The 19,815-nt window shown below is 40.2% G+C and overlaps 1 protein-coding gene across 1 annotated transcript; it reads right to left on the bottom strand.

The window, feature by feature from the left end:
• Window positions 1-1,771: 1,771 nt before the first annotated feature.
• Window positions 1,772-19,254, bottom strand: LOC119024783 (aminopeptidase N-like). Its single transcript, XM_037107897.1, has 21 exons — window positions 18,919-19,254; window positions 18,343-18,646; window positions 17,687-17,829; window positions 17,251-17,378; window positions 16,089-16,215; window positions 15,073-15,227; window positions 13,258-13,371; window positions 13,012-13,155; window positions 12,848-12,913; window positions 12,447-12,512; window positions 12,154-12,326; window positions 11,669-11,745; window positions 10,195-10,328; window positions 10,043-10,098; window positions 9,538-9,685; window positions 9,329-9,420; window positions 8,211-8,318; window positions 7,951-8,118; window positions 7,668-7,808; window positions 6,648-6,729; window positions 1,772-2,396 (listed from the first exon to the last, which is right to left on the bottom strand). Exons 1-21 carry the CDS (start codon window positions 19,217-19,219, stop codon window positions 2,250-2,252), a joined length of 2,874 nt encoding a protein of 957 aa, XP_036963792.1. The 5' UTR covers window positions 19,220-19,254; the 3' UTR covers window positions 1,772-2,249.
• Window positions 19,255-19,815: the final 561 nt, after the last annotated feature.

Here is a 19,815-nt window from a genome sequence, read left to right as displayed (position 1 = left end):
GGATACTAAAAGACAACACCCACCCAGCCAGTCTGTTCACCCTGCTGCCATTTGACAAAAGACACAGCAGTATCTATTGCCATACCACCAGACTACAGAGCAGCGTCACTCCTCAGGCTGTGAGACTGCTGAACTCATCATCAACATCATCAAGTACTTTTGTACTTTATTAATGAGTGAATCCTAGCTGAATGGTTAATTTTCATCAGCAGTTCATTGTTAACAGATTATTTTTCCTTTCGTATGGTTTTGTAGCCTAGAGAATTAGAACTTAATTATACAATCTTGCAGCATAATGAGAATCAAATTAATCTTAAATCTTTATTTAACACATCATCATTTCATTTGAGTGTTGTGAGTTTCGGGCCCAGCAAAAATATTGGTTGCACTTTATTTCAGAATACACTAATAAGATGTAATAAGCTCTACCTTTTGTCAAATTAAACAAAAACTACAAATAATTGAGAGCGACAGCAATATAGATATGTAAATATATACAGTAGATATATCTAGAGATATAAAAAGCATACGCTGCACACTGCATCAAATTGGTCTGCATGGTTGTTCCCAGATGGAAGCCTCTTCCAAAGATGATGCACAAGAAAGCCCGCAAACAGTGATGAGACCAAAATAAACTTTTTTGGTTCAGATGGTGTCAAGCGTGTGTGGCGGCAACCAGGTGAGGAATTCAAAGACAAGTATGTCTTGCCTACAGTCAAGCATGGTGGTGGGATTGTCATGGTCTGGGGCTGCATGAGTGCTGCCGGAACTGGGGTACTACAGTTCATTGAGGGAACCGTGAATGCTAACATGTACTCTGACATACTGAAGCAGAGCCCTGCCTTGTGAGAGAAGCTGAGGGTAAAGGTAATGGACTGGCCGAGCATGTCTCCAGACCTATACCCTATTGATCATCTGTGGGGCATTGCCAAACAGAAGGAGGAAGAGCACAAGGTCTCTAACATCCACCAGCTCTGTGATGCCATCATGGAGGAGTGGAAGAGGATTCGAGAGGCAACCTGTGAAGATCTGGTGAACTCACTTTGGGGTGTACTCACTTTTGCTGCCAGCGGTTCAGACATTAATGGCTGTGTGTTAAGTTATTTGGAGGGGACAGTAGATTTTTGCTGTTATACAAGCTCTACACTCACTACTTAACATTGTAACAAAGTGTCATCTCTTCAGTGTTGTCCCATGAAAAGATGTAATAAAATATTTACATATGAAGAGTGTACATAATGGATGGAAGATTGATAAGACTGAGCCTTTGAGCACAGCCAAATACCAAAAACAAGAGAACATGTAAACAATTTCTGAAAAACATACAGTACTTATATAGTGAAACATGATGTTTATTTTAGTATGTTTAAGTATGTGAAAACCATGATACATCTTAACTTGCAATGGAATATAATCAGTATAATCAATACAGAATGATGACTTCATATAAAAAATTATTATTTACCAGAAATAGTACACATTCAGACAAACACAGAGTATCCTCTTGAAACTTGATTTATTCCAGTTTTTAGAATAGAGCACAATTCAAATTATATATATATATATATATATATATATATATATATATATATATATATATATATATATATATATATATATATATATTTGAATTGTGCTTTATTCTAAAAACTAGACATAGGTACATAAAGCATTGACACTTTAGGCTCAGTTATAAATAAAGTGAAAAGTACAGCACAAAAACTTTTTCTGTGTTTTTTCACTTGATATTAACAGAAGACAAAAGAGGAAGCATGTTTAATCATGAGCTATATTTTACCCAAATTGACAAATATATATATATATATATATACAAAATAACAGAAGTCATTTCGTGACTGCAACATCACTAAATTATTTTTCATGCTTTATGAGAAAACACTCAGTCACAACTGCGATTAAAATGTCCCCTTGGTCTACTATGAAGTATCACCTTTCACTTTGTAATTGGCACTTCTTTAAGGATCCAAGTACACTGTAATTCTCTTTTTTTCCAGTTTAAATTCAACCAAACTGAGGCACAAGATAGGCTCAACAGGTGAACCTGGTTTATTCTAAAGATGATGAAATCCTTTTGTTGGGACATTACACACTACCCCTTACAGGAGCTTGTGTAGATTTCAATTAAAGTCATGTGAAATCTTCCTCTATGAATAATCATTGTGAAAAAATTATATGTTTAAATCTGATGAAGTACAACTACATGTAGAGCTAGTACCAGGCCTTATTGGTCATTGGTCATCAAACCATGCCAGAACAGTGTCCTTGTTCTCTGCTATCCATTTCATGTTAGCAATGGTTCTTTCAATTGACTGATCCACTGCCAGGGTTCCAGAGCCGAACCCAACCTCAGCGTTATCCTCCTTGAACTGCCGTAGCTGTAAGAACACACAAAACATGAAATAATTGTCTTGTTCAGAGACGTGATGGGGCCACATTGGAGTTTGGCAACAGATAACAAGGAATGGTCAAAAGGTGTAGGTGTCAGTCATCCTAAAACACAGACTGAATCTTATATCTAATTCTATATAATAGCATGACAGCTTTGTCTATATTCTCACTGATCATCTCCTTGACATTGGTCAATAAGGTATAACAGAGTATGTAAAGCCTAAACAAACAGGTAAAAATATAGCAACATTGTGACACAATTTACTCCATCCTTTTGATGTGGCTAAGCTATTATTGGACAGTTACTGTTAGGGCAAAGAGTAAAGAAAACCAGTTCATTCTGATTTTACTGATTTGGACATGGAATTCGATAAAGAAAAAAACCAACAACTTAAGTAATAGAGCTTGTCTTATTTCTGAAATCAAATTGGTTCCAAGGAGTTGAAACTGTATCTGACAAAGACGGGGAAGCAAGGAGGGCTAAAAGCTAGGCTAAAGCTAACTCAATTACATTTATATTCAGGGCATTTAGCAGACACTTTTGTCTAAAGTGACTTACAATAAGTACATTCATAAAAAGAAAGAAAGAAGCCACAACATATCACCGGCGATAAAGTAAAAAAAGTAAAACTCTTCATTGGCTCTCTCTACCAAGCCTTTTCCTCGCCAATGTTTGATCTCTGGCACACAAAATGGTTAATTCGCAGCTGCACCACTGCAAATGGATTATGGACTGTAATATCATGTTTTTCACTCAAACCTGGCTCAACAGCAATATACCCAAGAGCGCTATTGAGCTAACTGGGCACTGCATCCTCCAAACAGACACAACAGCCGTTGACTTCAGTAGGACCAGATGTGGAGGTCTTTGCATTTATCTTAACAAAACTTGGTGCACGGACACTACCATCATCGGGAGTCACTGCTCAGCTAACCTAGAGTATCTCATGGTTAAGTGTAGACCTTTCTATCTTCCCAGAGAGTTTACATCTACTGTTGTGACTGCAGCATATATACCACCGTATACTAATGCTAAGATTGCAATGAAAGAACTGCATACTGCTATTAGCAAACAACTGACTCTCCATCCCGAGGCAGCCTTTATTATTGGTGGGGACTTCAATCACTCCAACTTGAAGTCTGTACTACCCAAATTTCAGCAACATGTCTGGTGAGGGCAACCAGAGGAGACAAGACTTTGGACCATGTCTACACAAACTAAAGCTATCCCCCTCCCCCACCTAAGACACCTTTCTCTAGCTGCTTTTATACTGGGCAGCAACCTGCCAATCTGGCTGTCCTTTTTGAGGCTAGGTTCATGGATTTAGACAGAAGGCGGCATACTGGGGGTCTGTTTTGGTCCCCCAATATGACGCCTTGGATGGTACAGTTTTTGCTACCTCCATTGCTATGTAAATCCAAGTCATTAATGTGCTAGCAATTGCGTGAGATGGGCGGAGGTGTGGATAAACTGCACTGCTGTGCGACCAACAGCCAGGGAGTTTTAAAATCAAGAAACAGCTGATCACAGCAGTCAGTCCATCACTTTATCCCGGACGTCAAGATGAGCAGCTGGAAAGCTGCTGAGATCCAGGAGATGCTAGCGTTTCCTCAGTCTCTGTAGCCGTCTTGATTGTCTGCTTGTAACGGTCACTACTTTTAAATTAAAAGCACCCTGCTAAGAACCCAGTTCTAAACTCCAATGGGGTACAATGTAAAGCTCTTATTTTGAAGACAAATTCGACCTGTGTTCTGTTAGCTGACTGGTGCTTGAGAGAGCTAATGGAGGAGGCGAGGCGCTCTGTCGCACGCTTCCGTTAATAGTGGGGATTTAACATCGGCATGTGTTTGACTGAGGAGGCAAGAATATGGGCCACGGGTCTATGATTAAGTAAATCTATCAAGTATCGACACATTTAATACCACTGCAGGGGGGAGGCACCCATGATGAGGTAATGGTCATTTATGATTATGCTGCATCCTGCTGAACTTGAGCAGACAGCTGCGTTGCAATTATGACTGACACTGGTATCATAGGGCTAAATATTCTTCCGATGCATATGTTGTATGTCTCTGTTCACGCCCAACTTCGTGCTTCACATCACGTCACATATTTACGCCTGCCCCAGTGGCGGCTTTTTTGAAAATAAGGAATATTACACCTCCCTTTCATGTAGACAAGGCAGCAGATTGCAGCCTTAACCCTGCTGCAAATGGAGTGCATTTTCTATCTAAAAGGGGCTTCTGTTCCTACTGCCAAAGGCCTTGTCCACACATACCAAAATGATTTTTTTCCTCCGTCTTCCTCAGCATTGTTTCAAGAATACTTGCGTCCAAACAGATTCACTAAAAATGACTCAAAACGCTGTAGTTCATATTCCAGGCCTATCTGGTGAAATTCACCAAAAACGGAGAAGAAGAGGTGGAGAATGCACTTAAAGCTTGCGCACTGTATACAAACAGACAGTAGAGGGAGAAACCGAACACAACAAGAAGAAGACGAAAATGGGTAGTGCAAGGAAACCAGAATCGTTTGTGTGTACCGATAATGAAGTCGAACTGCTGCTGCAACTCATATTTGACTACAATGCGAGTAAGTTGCAAGAAAGGCTCAATATCTTCTGCAGCACGAACACAAGCATGTAGTCCACCATTGTTGTTGTTGTTGTTGTTGTTGTTATGAAACGTTGCAGGGTTCAGAGGTCGTAGGCTAGAGGTCAAGGGGTAGGGCAATGGCGTCATCGATATGGAAAGTATGCAGATTCACTGTCCACACAAGAACGCAAGGGTAGCATTTTTGGATTTGCATTTTCAGCCACTGCGTTTACAGGATCCATGTGGACGATGAGCCAAACGATGCAAAACATGTACGTTTACACAGAAAAGCATTTCCAGGTGGATGGCCTCTAAGTACTCACCACTCATCAGATGTGTGAAACCCACAGTGAGGACAGTCAAAGTTTGGCTAGACGGAGCAGACTCTGCACTTCAGCAGAGTTTTATAAAACACTGATTGAACTATGTTTGCCACTCAGGCCACCCTCGTCTCCCATTGACATTGACATTGATTTATACGCCTCCTCTGTTCTGGACTGTATCAACTCCAACATCAACAGCGTTATCACCCTCAAACGGATCACCACATTCTCTAATCAGAAGCCACCCCCTTCAGATCAGGTGATGCTCGGCTAATCCAGGGCTAACCTGAAGAAGGGTGTCAAAAAGGCCAAGCACAGCCATCAAGGAGCACTTCAAGAACTACTCTGACCCCTGCACATTTGGCAAGGCTTTCAGGTCATCACAGGCTACAAACTCATCAACACCTCCACTCCATCCAGTGACCTCTCCTTACCTGATGAGCTCGACCACTTCTATGGCCACTTTGACAGGGACAACAAGGAGGTGGCAATCAAGGCTAAGCAAGTCCTGATTGTGCCCCTGGACGCGTCCTCGGGGTCTGTGCTTTATGCTTCAAAACCACCTCCATCGTGCCGGTACCGAAACACTCCAATGCAGTGAGCCTTAAAGACTTTGCCCAGTTTCGCTTACCCCCATCATCACAAAGTGCTTCGAGAGGCTGGTCGTGGCTCACCTCAAAACCAGTTTACCACCCACACTGGACCCCTTCCTATTCCCCTACCGCTTGAATAGCAGTACGGACAGTGTCATCTCCACAGCGCTTCACTCCACCCTCTCCCACCTTGACAACTGTGACACTTATGTGATAATATTGTTCATCGACTTCTGTTCAGCATTCAACACATCATCCCCTCCAAACTGATCACCAAACTCAGTGATCTGGGCACCAATACGTCCCTCTGCAACTAGATTCTGGACTTCCTAACCAACAGACCACAGTCACCTCCTCAACCCTCACCCTCACTGGCATTCCACAAGGATGCATGCTGAGCCCCGTTCTTTACTCCCTCTTCACCTATGACTGCACACCTGCACATGATTCAAACACCATTATTAAGTTTGGAAATGACACTCCGTATCAACGGGAGGAGTTCTAAATCTAAATTGGAGAGGATAATGATTTGGGGCTTGCACAGCTGATGTTATCTATTCTGATAGCATAGCAGAACAATATGAACAAAGGGCAAGTTACAATCTGGAAAAAAAAACAGTCTTAAAACATTACAAATCCCTAAAAGTAGAGCTCCAAATTTGTTTGGATGTGCAAGAACCTACAGTATAGACAGATAGTGTGGATCAAAAAGACTACAATATCCAACCTGTTGAATCTCGAATTCAGTTGAAAATCGCTCAGTGACTCCGTTAATGAGGTTGGAGAAGGAGAATGATCCACCACCATACCTGTAAGTGAAAACACAGCCAAGACATAGCAGACAGTTAGATCCACTGTTCACATGCCTGCTCTTTCCTTTCCTTTCAGTGAGACATTACCATATTTACATGTTGTATGTACTGTCCAGTAAATCAAAGAGACAGCACTGCGGATAGCCTAGATGTAAACCTGCCATTGTGAACGGAATTCAATTTTGACTGCATGTGGCTATATCATTAGTGCAGTGTTGTTGTGAGGAAGCAAATGTTTTAATATTATATGGTATGAATTTCTTGTTATGTCCACATTAGAAGACAAAGAGGTGGGGGTAAAGAGTGACTACAGTACATTTATCTACTGGTTAAGACACATTTTTGTGCATTTTTGAAGACAGCATTAACCAGAATGCTCTGGCTTAATCTCTTTAATTTGTCCCTGTAAACATTAAGAGTTAAAAGTTAAAGTTAAGTTAAGGGTAATTATTAAACATCTATGTCTGAGACATACTGTACATCTGTACATTTATTTTAGCTACGATTACTACATTTCCACGTTTTAGTTTCTGTGTTTGTGTAAATCTACATTTAGCTGTATGAAATTTAGCCCATATAAAACTGCTCTGCAAGTTTTATATGGGGTCAAGACCACAGGTCACCTGAGGCAGAGCCTGAATTACACTGAGCATACTGAGTCAATAAAAACTGTCCCTGATAATAAACTTGACTGTAAAACTGCCCCTCTGTTATCGTGTTATGATGTGATGATGGATCTTTTATGATGTGACTTTTAGTTTGGCATGAGAAAATTAAAGGTCACAGAGGTGTGTTACCTCACACACCATATAGCTGCCTTCATAACAACCCTCTACTCTGTGCTAAATGCCTTTGCAGCACTTTTACACTTGTTGTGGCTATGATGAGTTATTGTCTATGCTACAAAGTACTATAAAGTATTGTGTCATACTCACTCAGAGAAAATGTATGACCATCGAGCCCTGACAAAGTCCCAAGCCAGAGACTGGCCAATCACATTGTTGGCAATGTAGACAATGGTGGAGGTAGCATCCTGCTTCCTGATCATGTCTGGCATCAGAGTGTACTCCAGGTACCTGAACATTTAAACAACAGTGAGGAGAATACACACACATTATGTGTGTATTATCAGTAGTTTGTGCTAGTTAGTTACTGTCAGTTGTAAGCTAGAGTATAATGTAAATGCATATATAGTATTTAGGGTATCTGTGAGCAGACCTGTTTAGCAACCAGGGTTGTTTCGTGCAGGCAAGGGCATAGCGGAGTTTGTCAGCTTCAATTGCAATGGTGGCGTTCTTAAACTCTGACCAAGCAAACTCCCACTCTGCAGCACCTCCTGCTGCGATGCTGTTACAGTACACAGTGGAACGCAGGTTGGGGTGGATCCTGAAGAATAGTGATATCTTTAGTGTTCAGCAGATTATGATGGTTGTATTGTAAGTACAGTATAGTGGAGTTACAGATGAGGATGAACTTACGTGTTGTTCCCAGTGTCCATCCATTGCTTGAACCATCCCATGGCCAGATTCTGGCATTCCAAAAGGCCTGTTCTGCAAGCCAGGCTGATAGCATTCACCTGATTATACCTGAAGAGAAGAGAATCCAGATGGAGAAGGAGTATTTACATGATCTTTGAAAGACAACATGAAGAGTGATGGGTGAAATCTGCAAACTTTTCTATGTGTATTCTATTTCTATGTGTACATTCAGCAGTAGCTGTAACTTTTAATGATATGTTGGTCAGACACATCTGATGGTACAACACATCTCTATGACAGCGACATCACAATCTCAATTTGGGGTAAACTCAAGGTGCCATTTTCTTTAGGCCCTGTACACATGTACACCGGTATTTCCTAAACCCTAACTGCATTGCATCACCAAGTCAGGGATGGGACCACATAAGAGGCTTCATGTGTCTGTGGCCAGGGAAGCGAACCCACCCAACCCATCTTAAAACAAGCAAGCTCAATTCAGAGGTTGATGTGTCAGGGGGGTTACGCAGAGCCACCGTCAGCCCTCTGAGCATCAATGCTTTGGCATGTGCTTGACAGCCTGTGTTTTCGTTTTCATGTGGACAGAAATGTCTTTAAAACCATTGGAGTGGACAGGATTTTTTTTTTTTTTTAAACCTGAAGAGGAAAAAATTTTGTTTTTAGAAATACATGTGTATGTGTGGATTAAAAGCAGCATACTTTGAGATCATCAAGGCCAACGGTCTTTCTACCACACAACCTGACTGGCTGGAGGCAGGATGAGAGTTCGAATAAGAGCCATGCTAATCCAGAGTCCTTTTTATATTGCTACAAGACGAAATATTTGAAAGGTCATTTTTTTAATGAGCAGTAATATCTGTTTCAAATTATGACAAATTCTGAACAAGGGGTTACTGGTAAAATGTTCTGAAAACACTGTATCACTTTAATGTCATTTAGAACACTGGGTACATTTCCTTACACGGTGTATTGCCATTACCTGAATACTAACGCATGTTTAACTTAAGCTTTGGTGAAAATGGGCTGAGATCTATTTCCATTAAAATGTTTTATTTAGGTTATTTCTCTTTTATCTATAGAACATATTTGTGTGTACTTACTGGTCCATGTGTCCATTAGGTACCTTCGTCCAGTTGTCAGTCATATTTTTGTAGTATAGAAAGAGAGGGGTGACCTGTTTCCTTAGATAATCCTGAAAACACGGAAAACAGCAAAGCAATTGTGATTCCATGAAGACCAGACTGAAAAAAGCTACTTGTTGGGCTTTTTTTAATTTATATGCTGGTATGTTTGGCATAAAAGAGTATACCTGCATAGGACCATAAACCTCGCTGCGGTCAAACATGAGGTAGAAGAAGTCCAGGTTTCCTACAGCCGACTCCCAGGGCATATATTCTCTCTCCTTGCTCAGGTACTTGGTGGTGTTTAGGGCCAGCACTGTAGGAATGATCTTTGCCCTTTGGGGTGACAAGAGTTTACTCTTGGGGTCTTGGGGACTCAATAGTCTTGTGTGTTGTCATTTTTACCCTTCAATACTTAACAAAATACTTCCTAAATGAGTCAAAATACCTGGCAGCATCATAGTCATGTTTACAGTGCAGTATAATAGCAATATTTAGTCAGTTTCAGGTCCCTTTTCCTCATAAATTCTGTTGATTAGAGTAACAGAGGGGACGTTGTTGCTCTACATTTGATGAAGTATTTTGTTTTTGCTGAAAATAACAAGTTTTTGTTCTTCACCTCAATAATTGAGGATGGTCATTCTCCACATTAATATTATTATCATCATATAATGCTGTACGGTCAGGACTCACCTGGCAAGGTTGAAGGCATCATCCACCAGCTGAGCTCTGTTGATCACTGAAATAGCCTTAAAATCAACAGCAATATCCTTGTTACTACTTCTCTACTATCTCTGTTATAAAGCTTTCATACGATAACTTAACCATGGATCAGGTGGTCTTACCTCATGATTGGTGCTTAGAGCAGTTAGGAGTTTCCCCCAGTTGACCATATCATAGTTGACTCTATAGTAACCAACCACGTTGAGGTTGGCCAGTACCCAGTCATCACCTGATACTTTCATCTTCCCGAATGTTGCTACAGAAGAAAAGGAAATTCGAGTCTGTCTTGATTGTTGTGCATAAGACCAAGAAAATGATAAATTACTTTGATTCATTTAACAGTGTCAGTGTTTAGCAATCATTTGTCTTCTTCTGGGGCTAATTTTCCTCAAATTTAGCCAGCGATCTTAAGTCACACGGATTTCAGACAAGATATTACAGTTTTTCTCCATTGGTTTGGCTCATTTCTTGAAACAGAAATTATTCTCAAAAAACATGGACAAACTACCTGGCAATTGTTCACAACAGAATTGAATTTCTCATTCATTTCATCAAATTGCAAATGTCTTAGTACATCTTTGCAAATGGTTAAGTACAGGTAGCCTACAGTTAGCACAATTAGCCTACATTTAGTACAATTTCCAAGTGAATAGATCTTGTTGATCTAAACTGATTATTGATTCTCAGTCTAATGGTTGTTCCTCCAAAACATGTCAGCATCATTTCATTGTATAAGTTATCACATTCACAATAGTCTGTTCAATTGTCAAAATTAGTCAAGAACCTAATACCATGAATACCATATGAATCTCTTGGAACATTTGATAAATTTATTAATTTACAGTCAGGTGAAACTAGAACTTGACTAACAAAGGAAGGTTTTCACTCATCTCAGATGACCAATCAAACAATAGGTTTGGTTACCTGACAGGTGCTGTCCATGATTGTGAATGCTGCTAAACATGTATGTATAGAGCTTGACCAGGACCAGTACAATTTCTGAACATGGAGGCACATTACCAAGTAAATGAACAAGGGCAAATGCCTGCTCGAGGAAGAGGAAGAAGAGGAGGAGGAGTAAAGATGCATGGTGGTAGAATAGGGGGAAGAGGCCAAGGAGCACGAAGATACCATGCTGTCCCGGATGAAATTCAGGCCACACTTATAGACCATGTTATCAACCATCGCCTCACAATGGCGGAGTGGCTGATGTTTGGAAGTTACTTTATGTGTGTGTGAATAAAAATGGTTACAATTTTCTTGGCAGTATGAGTGCAATGTGGTCTGTGTAGTTTCACCGTAAAATCCCTTTTTTTTGTATTCTCTTAGCTAGACAAAGAGAGAGAGGGAGAGAGAGAGACAGAGAGACAGAGGGATGGCGGTATGGAGGGACAGATAGATAGATAGATCGACAGACAGACAGACAGACAGACAGACAGACAGACAGACAGACAGACAGACAGATAGATAGATAGATAGATAGATAGATAGATAGATAGATAGATGGATAGATGGATAGATGGATAGATAGATAGATAGATAGATGAGGCTGACTGACCGACCGACCGACCGCTAGATAAATAATCTTAATCCTACCTGATTTTTCTGTTAGCCATTCTGGTGTCTGGATTATTCCAGTCTTCATCCACTTGATTGGAACAATCCATTGATAGCTATGGATAAAAGCTGGTTGATTTAATCGACAGATAGTGTTGTTTATTTATTCAAACTAGTGGTGTGCACAGACTTTTTGAAGGGCAGGGGCGAAAATATAGTATAGTATGAGGGCACTTTAGCCTGCGTTTTTCAACAATTAACCCGCCCTGCACACCACTGCTTCAAACATTAATGAACGGTATATATATATATATATATATATATATATATATATATATATATATATATATATATATATATATATATACATATATATAATGATATACAATTGAGTAGTCTCAGCAATGTCATAATTAGTGATTACACTCGATTTCAGAATTAGTAAACATTAAAATGTTACTGTAAGAGTAATTATGAGTGATTGTAATGAAAAAAAAGGGTAGGATGAAAAACAATGAGCATACTTGAAGAGAGATGGAGTGGTAACTTCAGATTCTGGATCCAAGAGAAAGTGTTCCTGGGATGCAACTCCAGAGGTGGTGTTTATGGTGACCACAGGAAAGCCCATCTGCAGCACCCAGGTGTTCATGATGTTATGGACAGTGTCAGGAAGTTTGGTTCCATTAGCAGTTACAGCCTGTAGAAGCAGACAGACAATAAAGAATTTAGGTAACAGTCAGTTGGCATGCTGGAGATCATCTTGCTTAAAACACCAGCTAAATGTCAAGATCTAAAAAGTCTATGAAAGAGATCATGCCATTTGCAGATGATTCCATAGGTCTGTGTAGACTGTGTTCTTAAAGGCAAATTCTTCCAGGTAGGTCTGCAGAGCGGACAGAGAAAACAAAGAAATACATATGTTATTTTGCTTTGGATGTACTCATGTTACGTGTTCAATCTAGCTAAATAAATAAATAAATAAATAAATAAATAAAATAAATTGAAAAAAACAGTTTATGGAGCAAAGTCTGCAAGCTATCTCAGGCATTCCACCTCATACCCCCTGAGTCTACTACTTGGCCCCAGCTCATGTTGCAGAGCCTCCATCCCAAAAGCAATGCTGTACATATTCTACATTCACATAATAATTAGTGTCAGTTGGTTGACTCAGTTATTAGTTACTAGATTAAATGCCTTATAGTTTTGCAAGGTTCTTACCTGTAGTCCCAGTGTGAAGACTTCTTCAGTTAGGAAATCTGACAACATCCTCAGAACAGATGCTCCCTGAGGATATGCAAACACGTTTTCAGTGTGGTAATGGCTTATTGATTTTTCTTTACAATCAGATATGGGAAATGTGTTCTGCTGCTCTATGAGGTTACCTTGCTGTAAGAGATAGCATCAAACAGCTCACTGATCTGTGCTGGTTTCTGAATGTCCTCTTCCTTCGAGGACAGAGGATGAGATGAGACCAGGGCATCGATGGCAAATACCCTGTGGACATCACTAAGCACGATGAGGTCTTTCTATTATGAGACAAATCAGACAGTATGGTCAAAATTCCACTCTCACCATCATTCATTATTACACTGATTACTAAGGCTATGTGGTGGGAGGGAAATCCTTACCACATTCCATTCAGGTTCAGCTTCATCTGCTCCAAGGTACTCAACGTAGGATGCAAAGCCTTCATTTAGCCACAAGTCATTCCACCACCTCAGGGTCACCAGATTACCAAACCACTAAAGGGACAGCATAGTGGAATGGTATGATTGCTATGCCAAGAATCTTAAAAACGAATAAGACTTTAAGAAGACTTTGAAGCTAGCTCAAAAAATGTAGGGGGCAGCATATCACCAGAGTAGCCATCAACTGCTGCTCTTTTTTGCTAGCTATCCTTGGCTGTCACTAGCTACCATAAACATATTTGCCCATGGCTTAGTTAGCTGTAGAGCGAGTGGCTCTACAGTTTGCCTGTACTGAGACTTCTAACCCCAGAGGGAGTCACCACTGGTAACAGGGACCAGCTTAACTTGGTTTAGCAGCCTGAGAGTAAACATGTGCTGGACACTGAACTGGGGCTGAAAATAGCCTCCAAAACTCATAGAGGTAAACCCAAGACTCTTTTGGTGACTTGTAATTTGATCATGTCAAATTTGAATAAAGTGTGTTTAGTGATGAGTTTTCCAAGGCAGTAAAGCTTGTCTTATTACAGTAAATGAGAGAAACCTGAATTCTGGTGGTGTCAACTGAATTTTTGTGTTCAGTAAGGAAAAAAGACAGTGTTTCCCACACATTAATGGATTTGTGGTGGTCAGCCATGTCAACATTGACCACCATATATTGATTTTCTGTTTTTGGAGATGCATGTGCCGTTCTCACTCACTCAAAACAGAGTACCCATCAGTGGATAGCATGATTTTATATACTCTGATACAGTTGATGGCAGTGTGGTTTTTAGTCCACCTGTAAAACCAATAAAGAAGAGGAGGAGGACTATTTAACACAGTTGGTTTGATGGTAACCTCCTCTACAAAGAAGATGGCTGGCCCCATCTTCAAGACCAAGCCCTCACAAAGAGCACAAGGCCTTCAAGCCAGTTTTTGTCATGGCCATCTCATGTAATTACATCATCATGTAAAGCACTGGGGACTACTTTCCAAAATCTAACACTGTGAAAGACGCATCTGTAAAACCGCAATAAAAGCCTCACAACCCCCACAGAATGACTCGTTAAACTTTCAGAATTTGGGCACTTTGGAGAGTCTAGAGGAGCCAGCCAATTACATTATACATTTTGCCCATTCAAGTTAACTTGGCACTAAACCAGAAGTTAGCCAACTCGGTCGGAAGTCACGAGTGTGCTTGTTCTATGGCACCCCAGCTGGACAGCCACCGCCACAATTAAAGTCTGATTGATTGGAACACACTGATAGATGTCCAAATATTTCCATTATGTGAGAGTATTTTCTTAATTTGTTGGACAAAAGGTATAGAGAGCTTGTGAAATGTAGGGGGGAGGCTATCACCTCTTGAGGTACAAAGTAGTAGAAAATAGTACAGGCCAGGGATAACTGGTTAGCATGCTAACTACACTAGACATTTCTACAACACAGTGCATAGACATCTTTGTATTAACACTGTTGTTTCTTTACACTCTTGAAGCATGCTTTGACATGATTTCAGACTAGACTTGGAATTGCTCTCAAGGATGCTGTACTTGGCTTAAAACTTGCTTTGACACATCTAGAGACTTAGGCTTAGACTTGTGCCAGATGGCTTGACACTATATGATATCCAAGGTCTTTACAAGCCTCAGTTCATTTTTAAATTAATTTGTTCAAACAGATTAGAGCGCTAACTGCCAAACTTCCAGCAGAAGCTATGACAGTAACCACTTTGTCTGGACATAGTTATTAGAGTTTGGAGTGTTGAAGCCTAACCATGTGAGCCAGTTCATGAGCAATGATGGTGGCAATCCTCTGCTTGTTGGAGTTGGAGGAGAACTCTTCATCATAGAGCAGTGCTGTCTCTCTGTAAGTGATCAGACCCCAGTTCTCCATGGCTCCAGCATTAAAGTCTGGTAGAGCTATCTGATCTGTGTTAGGGAAAGAGATGGTTAATTTCCTGTGGTTTCTAAATTAATGCATATAAGTTGACCACAATTAAATTCTTATGGCACCAGGATAATCATAACACAGAGGATGGCCTGGAATGAAAAACATGAGGATTTGAGGGGTGTACTGTATGAGGTGGCCAACAAAGACTGAAGGTGGCTGAAGACAGCAACTATCATCAAAGACTGTAAAACAAGCAAGTTACCAAGTTTGATTGGTTGATAATTGATACTGCATGCGATCACACCTGTCTCCGAAGCCCTGCCATAAAAATGTAGAACTGACAGATAAAAGCATCCCTGGGATCAGCAGATTAGTCTTGCTGTGAGCGATGATAAGGAGAGAGGGAAATATGCTTGTTTTATATGGTGTTCAAAAGTGCTGACACAGCTGTCTTATAGTGGCAGCCAGTGTCTACAATAGGAGGTGCATTTGGAGTTAACCATAAAAACACATATGATGGCAATAAACAATAAATAACACTGAGGTAAGTGATATGTCTAATTAGGGCACAAGAAGGCAGAAATGAAAATTGCATCTGAGGGAAGGATGCAACTGATTTGGTTAGGATACTTTTCATTCATTTTGAATTCTTGTATCAGGTGCTGCAGGTCAGGCTAACTTTGCACTTAATCTCCACTGTAGAAATTCAGGAGATGCAGACTTATGACAACTATATCTGGCCAATAAGTACAAGCCTGCTAAAGCTTTCCAAATACACTTTAATTTCACACAGATCATGCTTGTGAACACAGACGGAATCCCCCCAGAGCTACTTTCAGGGCAATTCGCAGACATAGGCCTATATGTGTCTTTAAACCAGATTCTTGTGGTGGACTTACCAGACTTGGGCAGAGGGTACTTGGAACTGTAATACTTCTCAAAGAACTTGAGAATGGGTCCAGTTATTTTCAGGGCATAATCTCCTTGCCCAGCAGCAATGGCAGGCTTTCGGGCGAAGATCCGGACCTGAACCCACACCATACAATACACAGAAGAAAAAACATTACACAGGCTCATTACATACACTTCCATTTGCTTGAATATCATTGTAGAATTAGGGTAAGTAGGGATTTTCTAGCCCAACTTTCCCTGCCCACGAGGTGCGTGGAGGAGGTAAAAAGTCTTAGGCAGCACTCGTAATGAACAACTTTATTACTAAACCAGCATGGTTACTGCATTCATCGGGGTCATCACCCCTGTGGTCTTCATCATGACTATATTCAAGAGCAAGCGAAAACATGGTAGTCTGATAACAAAGCTGATCTTTAGAGTTTTGACCTCCTCAGCTTGAATATCATCATCAGAAACTATCTATGGTCTTAAACTGAACTCACTTTTTCATTTCTTTTGTTGATTTCAAATATCTTCTAAGTCTGTAGAATAATGAAACAATCCAGATGAAAACCAATGCAGTCCATGTGTTTCTTCAGCCCAATCATCGTGAATATTGAATTTGTACATTATTTTCTTCAACAATGTCTATCGGGATATTACCACTGGATGGCGATAGAGTCAGTAATGTTCAAAGCCTGAAGTGAATGGCTTTAACTTGCATTGGTATTATATGTGTGAACATGTAGTATGAAATAAAAATAACGTCTTTTTGTGAAATTGTCTATACAATAACGCTTTAAATGGAACCAAGGCAAGAGAAAATAAGGCTTGCTGTAATTGTTGTTGAGGTTTTGTGTTGATCAAAGATTGTATATGTACTGTATGTAATTGTATATAAATTAAATGTAGTTGAACCAATAGTCTAATGAACATATTTCAAATGTGATGATGTTGACTGCAGTGTTTTGTCTTTAGCAAATGTAGCTTTCCAAGTGTCAGCTTATTTAAAACTCAAATTCTTATAAGTTCTAACTGCAACGGAAACAAACAGTTGTAAACCATACAGAATGGCACAGAGATGAACGACACCCGTCTGTATCATGTGTAGTAGCATCGTTGTACACCTCTAAGTTTCCTGGAAATACAAACTCCTTGGAAGTCAATTACCGAAACGTCATCAATGGTGTTATTGATGTATCCAAAGTCACTGACAATGAAAGCCAACAGATAGGTCGACATTTTCGGAGTTGGCTCAAAAACTGTCGTCTGCAGACCATGACCAGTGCTCATTGATTCTGTAGAAGAAAAATAATATAACATGAAAACAATTGTATTTGATATGTATTATTCATATGTTGTCACTTTCAAAGAAGTTAAAGGTTTTGAAAGATTTTCAGTGACTGAAACTTTTCTTGTTTTCAAATTACAAAGGTTTTTTTTTTTTTAGCATGCCACTTTATATCCCACTGTCCAGCCTATTTTACATCCACTTATAAAACCACACAGAGGGTTAGGGTTGGGGTTATTGTATGTGTGTGTGGAGTGTAGAGAGTATGCCCTCCTCATACACTCTATTTTGTCCAGTTACCATTTGAGTGCTTACCTATTTCTGCACCATTGGACAGGGCCACAGTTCCAGCATCGTGGATCAGAGTTATGTGAAATATGGCTTTCATAGCTGGTTCATCAAAACAGGGGAAAGCCTTTCTTGCATCTGTTGGCTGCATCTGAGTGGTAGCAACAACCCTGACAAGAAAGACAGATTAAACATGATGTTTGAAGAAACAGCTTAACATTTTTTGCTAAATGTTGTTTGGAATAACTAATAAAATAAAAATTCACAGCTGAGAGATATAACCTGCATGTGTTCTATCTAGATTAGTGCAAAGACTGGAAGCAGGGGGAAACTTCTAGCCTAGCTCTGTCAAATCCACTTTCAAAAGGCTCGAAACTGGTCTTTCAACTAACATCCTGTTTTACAAGATATACCTTGGCTCACAAAATGAGGTGTTTCAGAACCACTTAATACTAGGGATTGTAATGACTTGTTGATCAAAATCTTATAAGCAAAGGGGCTGTAGGTGGCTTGTCAAAATCAACCAGCCTCATCTGGACAAAATCACAGTGAGTGGTGACTACAGTATAACAGGTATCACTCGTGATTGAAGTAGTTTGGAGGGTGTTTTGTTAGTTTAGACTAACTCTAGCTAAAATAACAAACTTGTAACATTCTGTTTTGTCTTTGCTGGAAACACATACTTTAGCTCTCCATTCTCCCAGTATTCGCTCCTGTAGAAGCCTCCCAGGTCATCAGCCAGCTCTCCAGTAAATTCAGTAAAGAGCTGGTAGTGCTGGTCTTTTGTCAGTTTACCATCCAGCTGTAGGACCAGGTACTGAGTCACAGGTTGGAGCCAGGATTTCGTGATGGAGGGGGCTTTGTCTCCATTAACTGAGGTCAGCCTCGCCAAATGGTTATTCTCAAGTGTGGTGTAGTTCAGTTTATTGGAGTGGATAAGAATCAGGTCAGTCTCCTCAACACACTTAAACTCCACAGTGGAATTACCTGAAAAAGAAGGAAATACCTTGATCAGATACTGTGATCAGCAGTATTTAGAAACCTGAGCTCTATCAAACCTCAACCCACTGATCAACCCTCTGCCAGCCTTTATACCCATCCCTTTACCTCTTCAAAGTGCCTCAAAAAGTCTGCTGTTTATAACTCGTGCTGACCACAGACAACTGATTCAACCTGAGGTGAATACAACAACTTTGTAATAAAGAGAACCATCTGGCTCCAGAGTATCAGTGGAAAGCATTACACACACACAGCCTTACCAGAAAAGATGTAGAGTTTAGTTTCTGGATCTGGAGTCAGTCTTGGCCACAGAGTGACATGGTAGATTTCCGGCACCAGGCTCTTGGGTAGTCGATACCTGTCCCAAGGATTGTTGGACGGGGCAGGTGTCGTGACAGGGGGCTTGGTCGATCCTCCATCTGTTGGCAATACATTATCATTATTTTTAGCCTTTTCCTGAGAGTAAACAACAGACAGAGCTATGATAGTAGCCAGGGCGCCTGCACCCAGGATGATAGCCACCACCCCAACACTTTTACTGATGTAGAAACCTTTCCCCATGTTGTCTTTCCCACACTTAAACACAGCATGCAACAGTGGAGGGTGAACTCCTATATGAAGGCATGGGTAGCATCTCCCCTCCCATTCATTATTTCAGGTGATACATTAACAGCTGGATTGTAAATACCAGTTTCACCTGGTGAAGACGAAACTTGCTCTTTCACCTCCTTCATACTGATAATTATTGACTTCAAACCCTTACTTCACTGTACATTTAACTTCCTGAAAATAAAAGCCCAGACCTGCAAAGAAGTTTGATTACGCTTGACATAGTAGGCTTAGGATAATGTACTCTGCTGAGAACTTTGCTTGGTCAAATTTAAAGTTGAAAGAGAGAACTTGTCCCTATATGTCAGCAATGTGATGAACTGCTGATTTGTCCAGGGTGTAGCCCACCACACGGCCATTGTCAGCTGGGATCGATGTAAATGTGCATAACATATATATTTATATATGTTACATGTGTAACAGTATGTGTTTATTCTTAAATATAATTCTATAGTTGATTTTGTTTTTTACTAATTAACTATATATTATTCTATTAAGCTCAGGACTCATCAAACATCAGAGGGTTGTGGAAACTAGGCCTAACGATT

Source organism: Acanthopagrus latus, chromosome 8, assembly GCF_904848185.1.
Source record: "Acanthopagrus latus isolate v.2019 chromosome 8, fAcaLat1.1, whole genome shotgun sequence".
In the NCBI taxonomy this organism is placed as follows: domain Eukaryota; kingdom Metazoa; phylum Chordata; class Actinopteri; order Spariformes; family Sparidae; genus Acanthopagrus; species Acanthopagrus latus.
The sequence above is the reverse complement of the archived record's forward strand: the minus strand, read 5'-3'. Positions and strand labels throughout refer to the sequence as shown.

Coding starts and splice junctions, on each gene's coding strand:
- LOC119024783 (XM_037107897.1), bottom strand. CDS start 19,219: ATGGGGAAAGGTTTCTACATCAGTAAAAGTGTTGGGGTGGTGGCTATC. Junction 12,914..13,011: donor ATGCTATCTCTTACAGCAAG/GTAACCTCATAG, acceptor GCATATCCTCAG/GGAGCATCTGTTCTGAGGAT. Junction 9,686..10,042: donor GATGCCTTCAACCTTGCCAG/GTGAGTCCTGAC, acceptor GTCACCCCAAAG/GGCAAAGATCATTCCTACAG.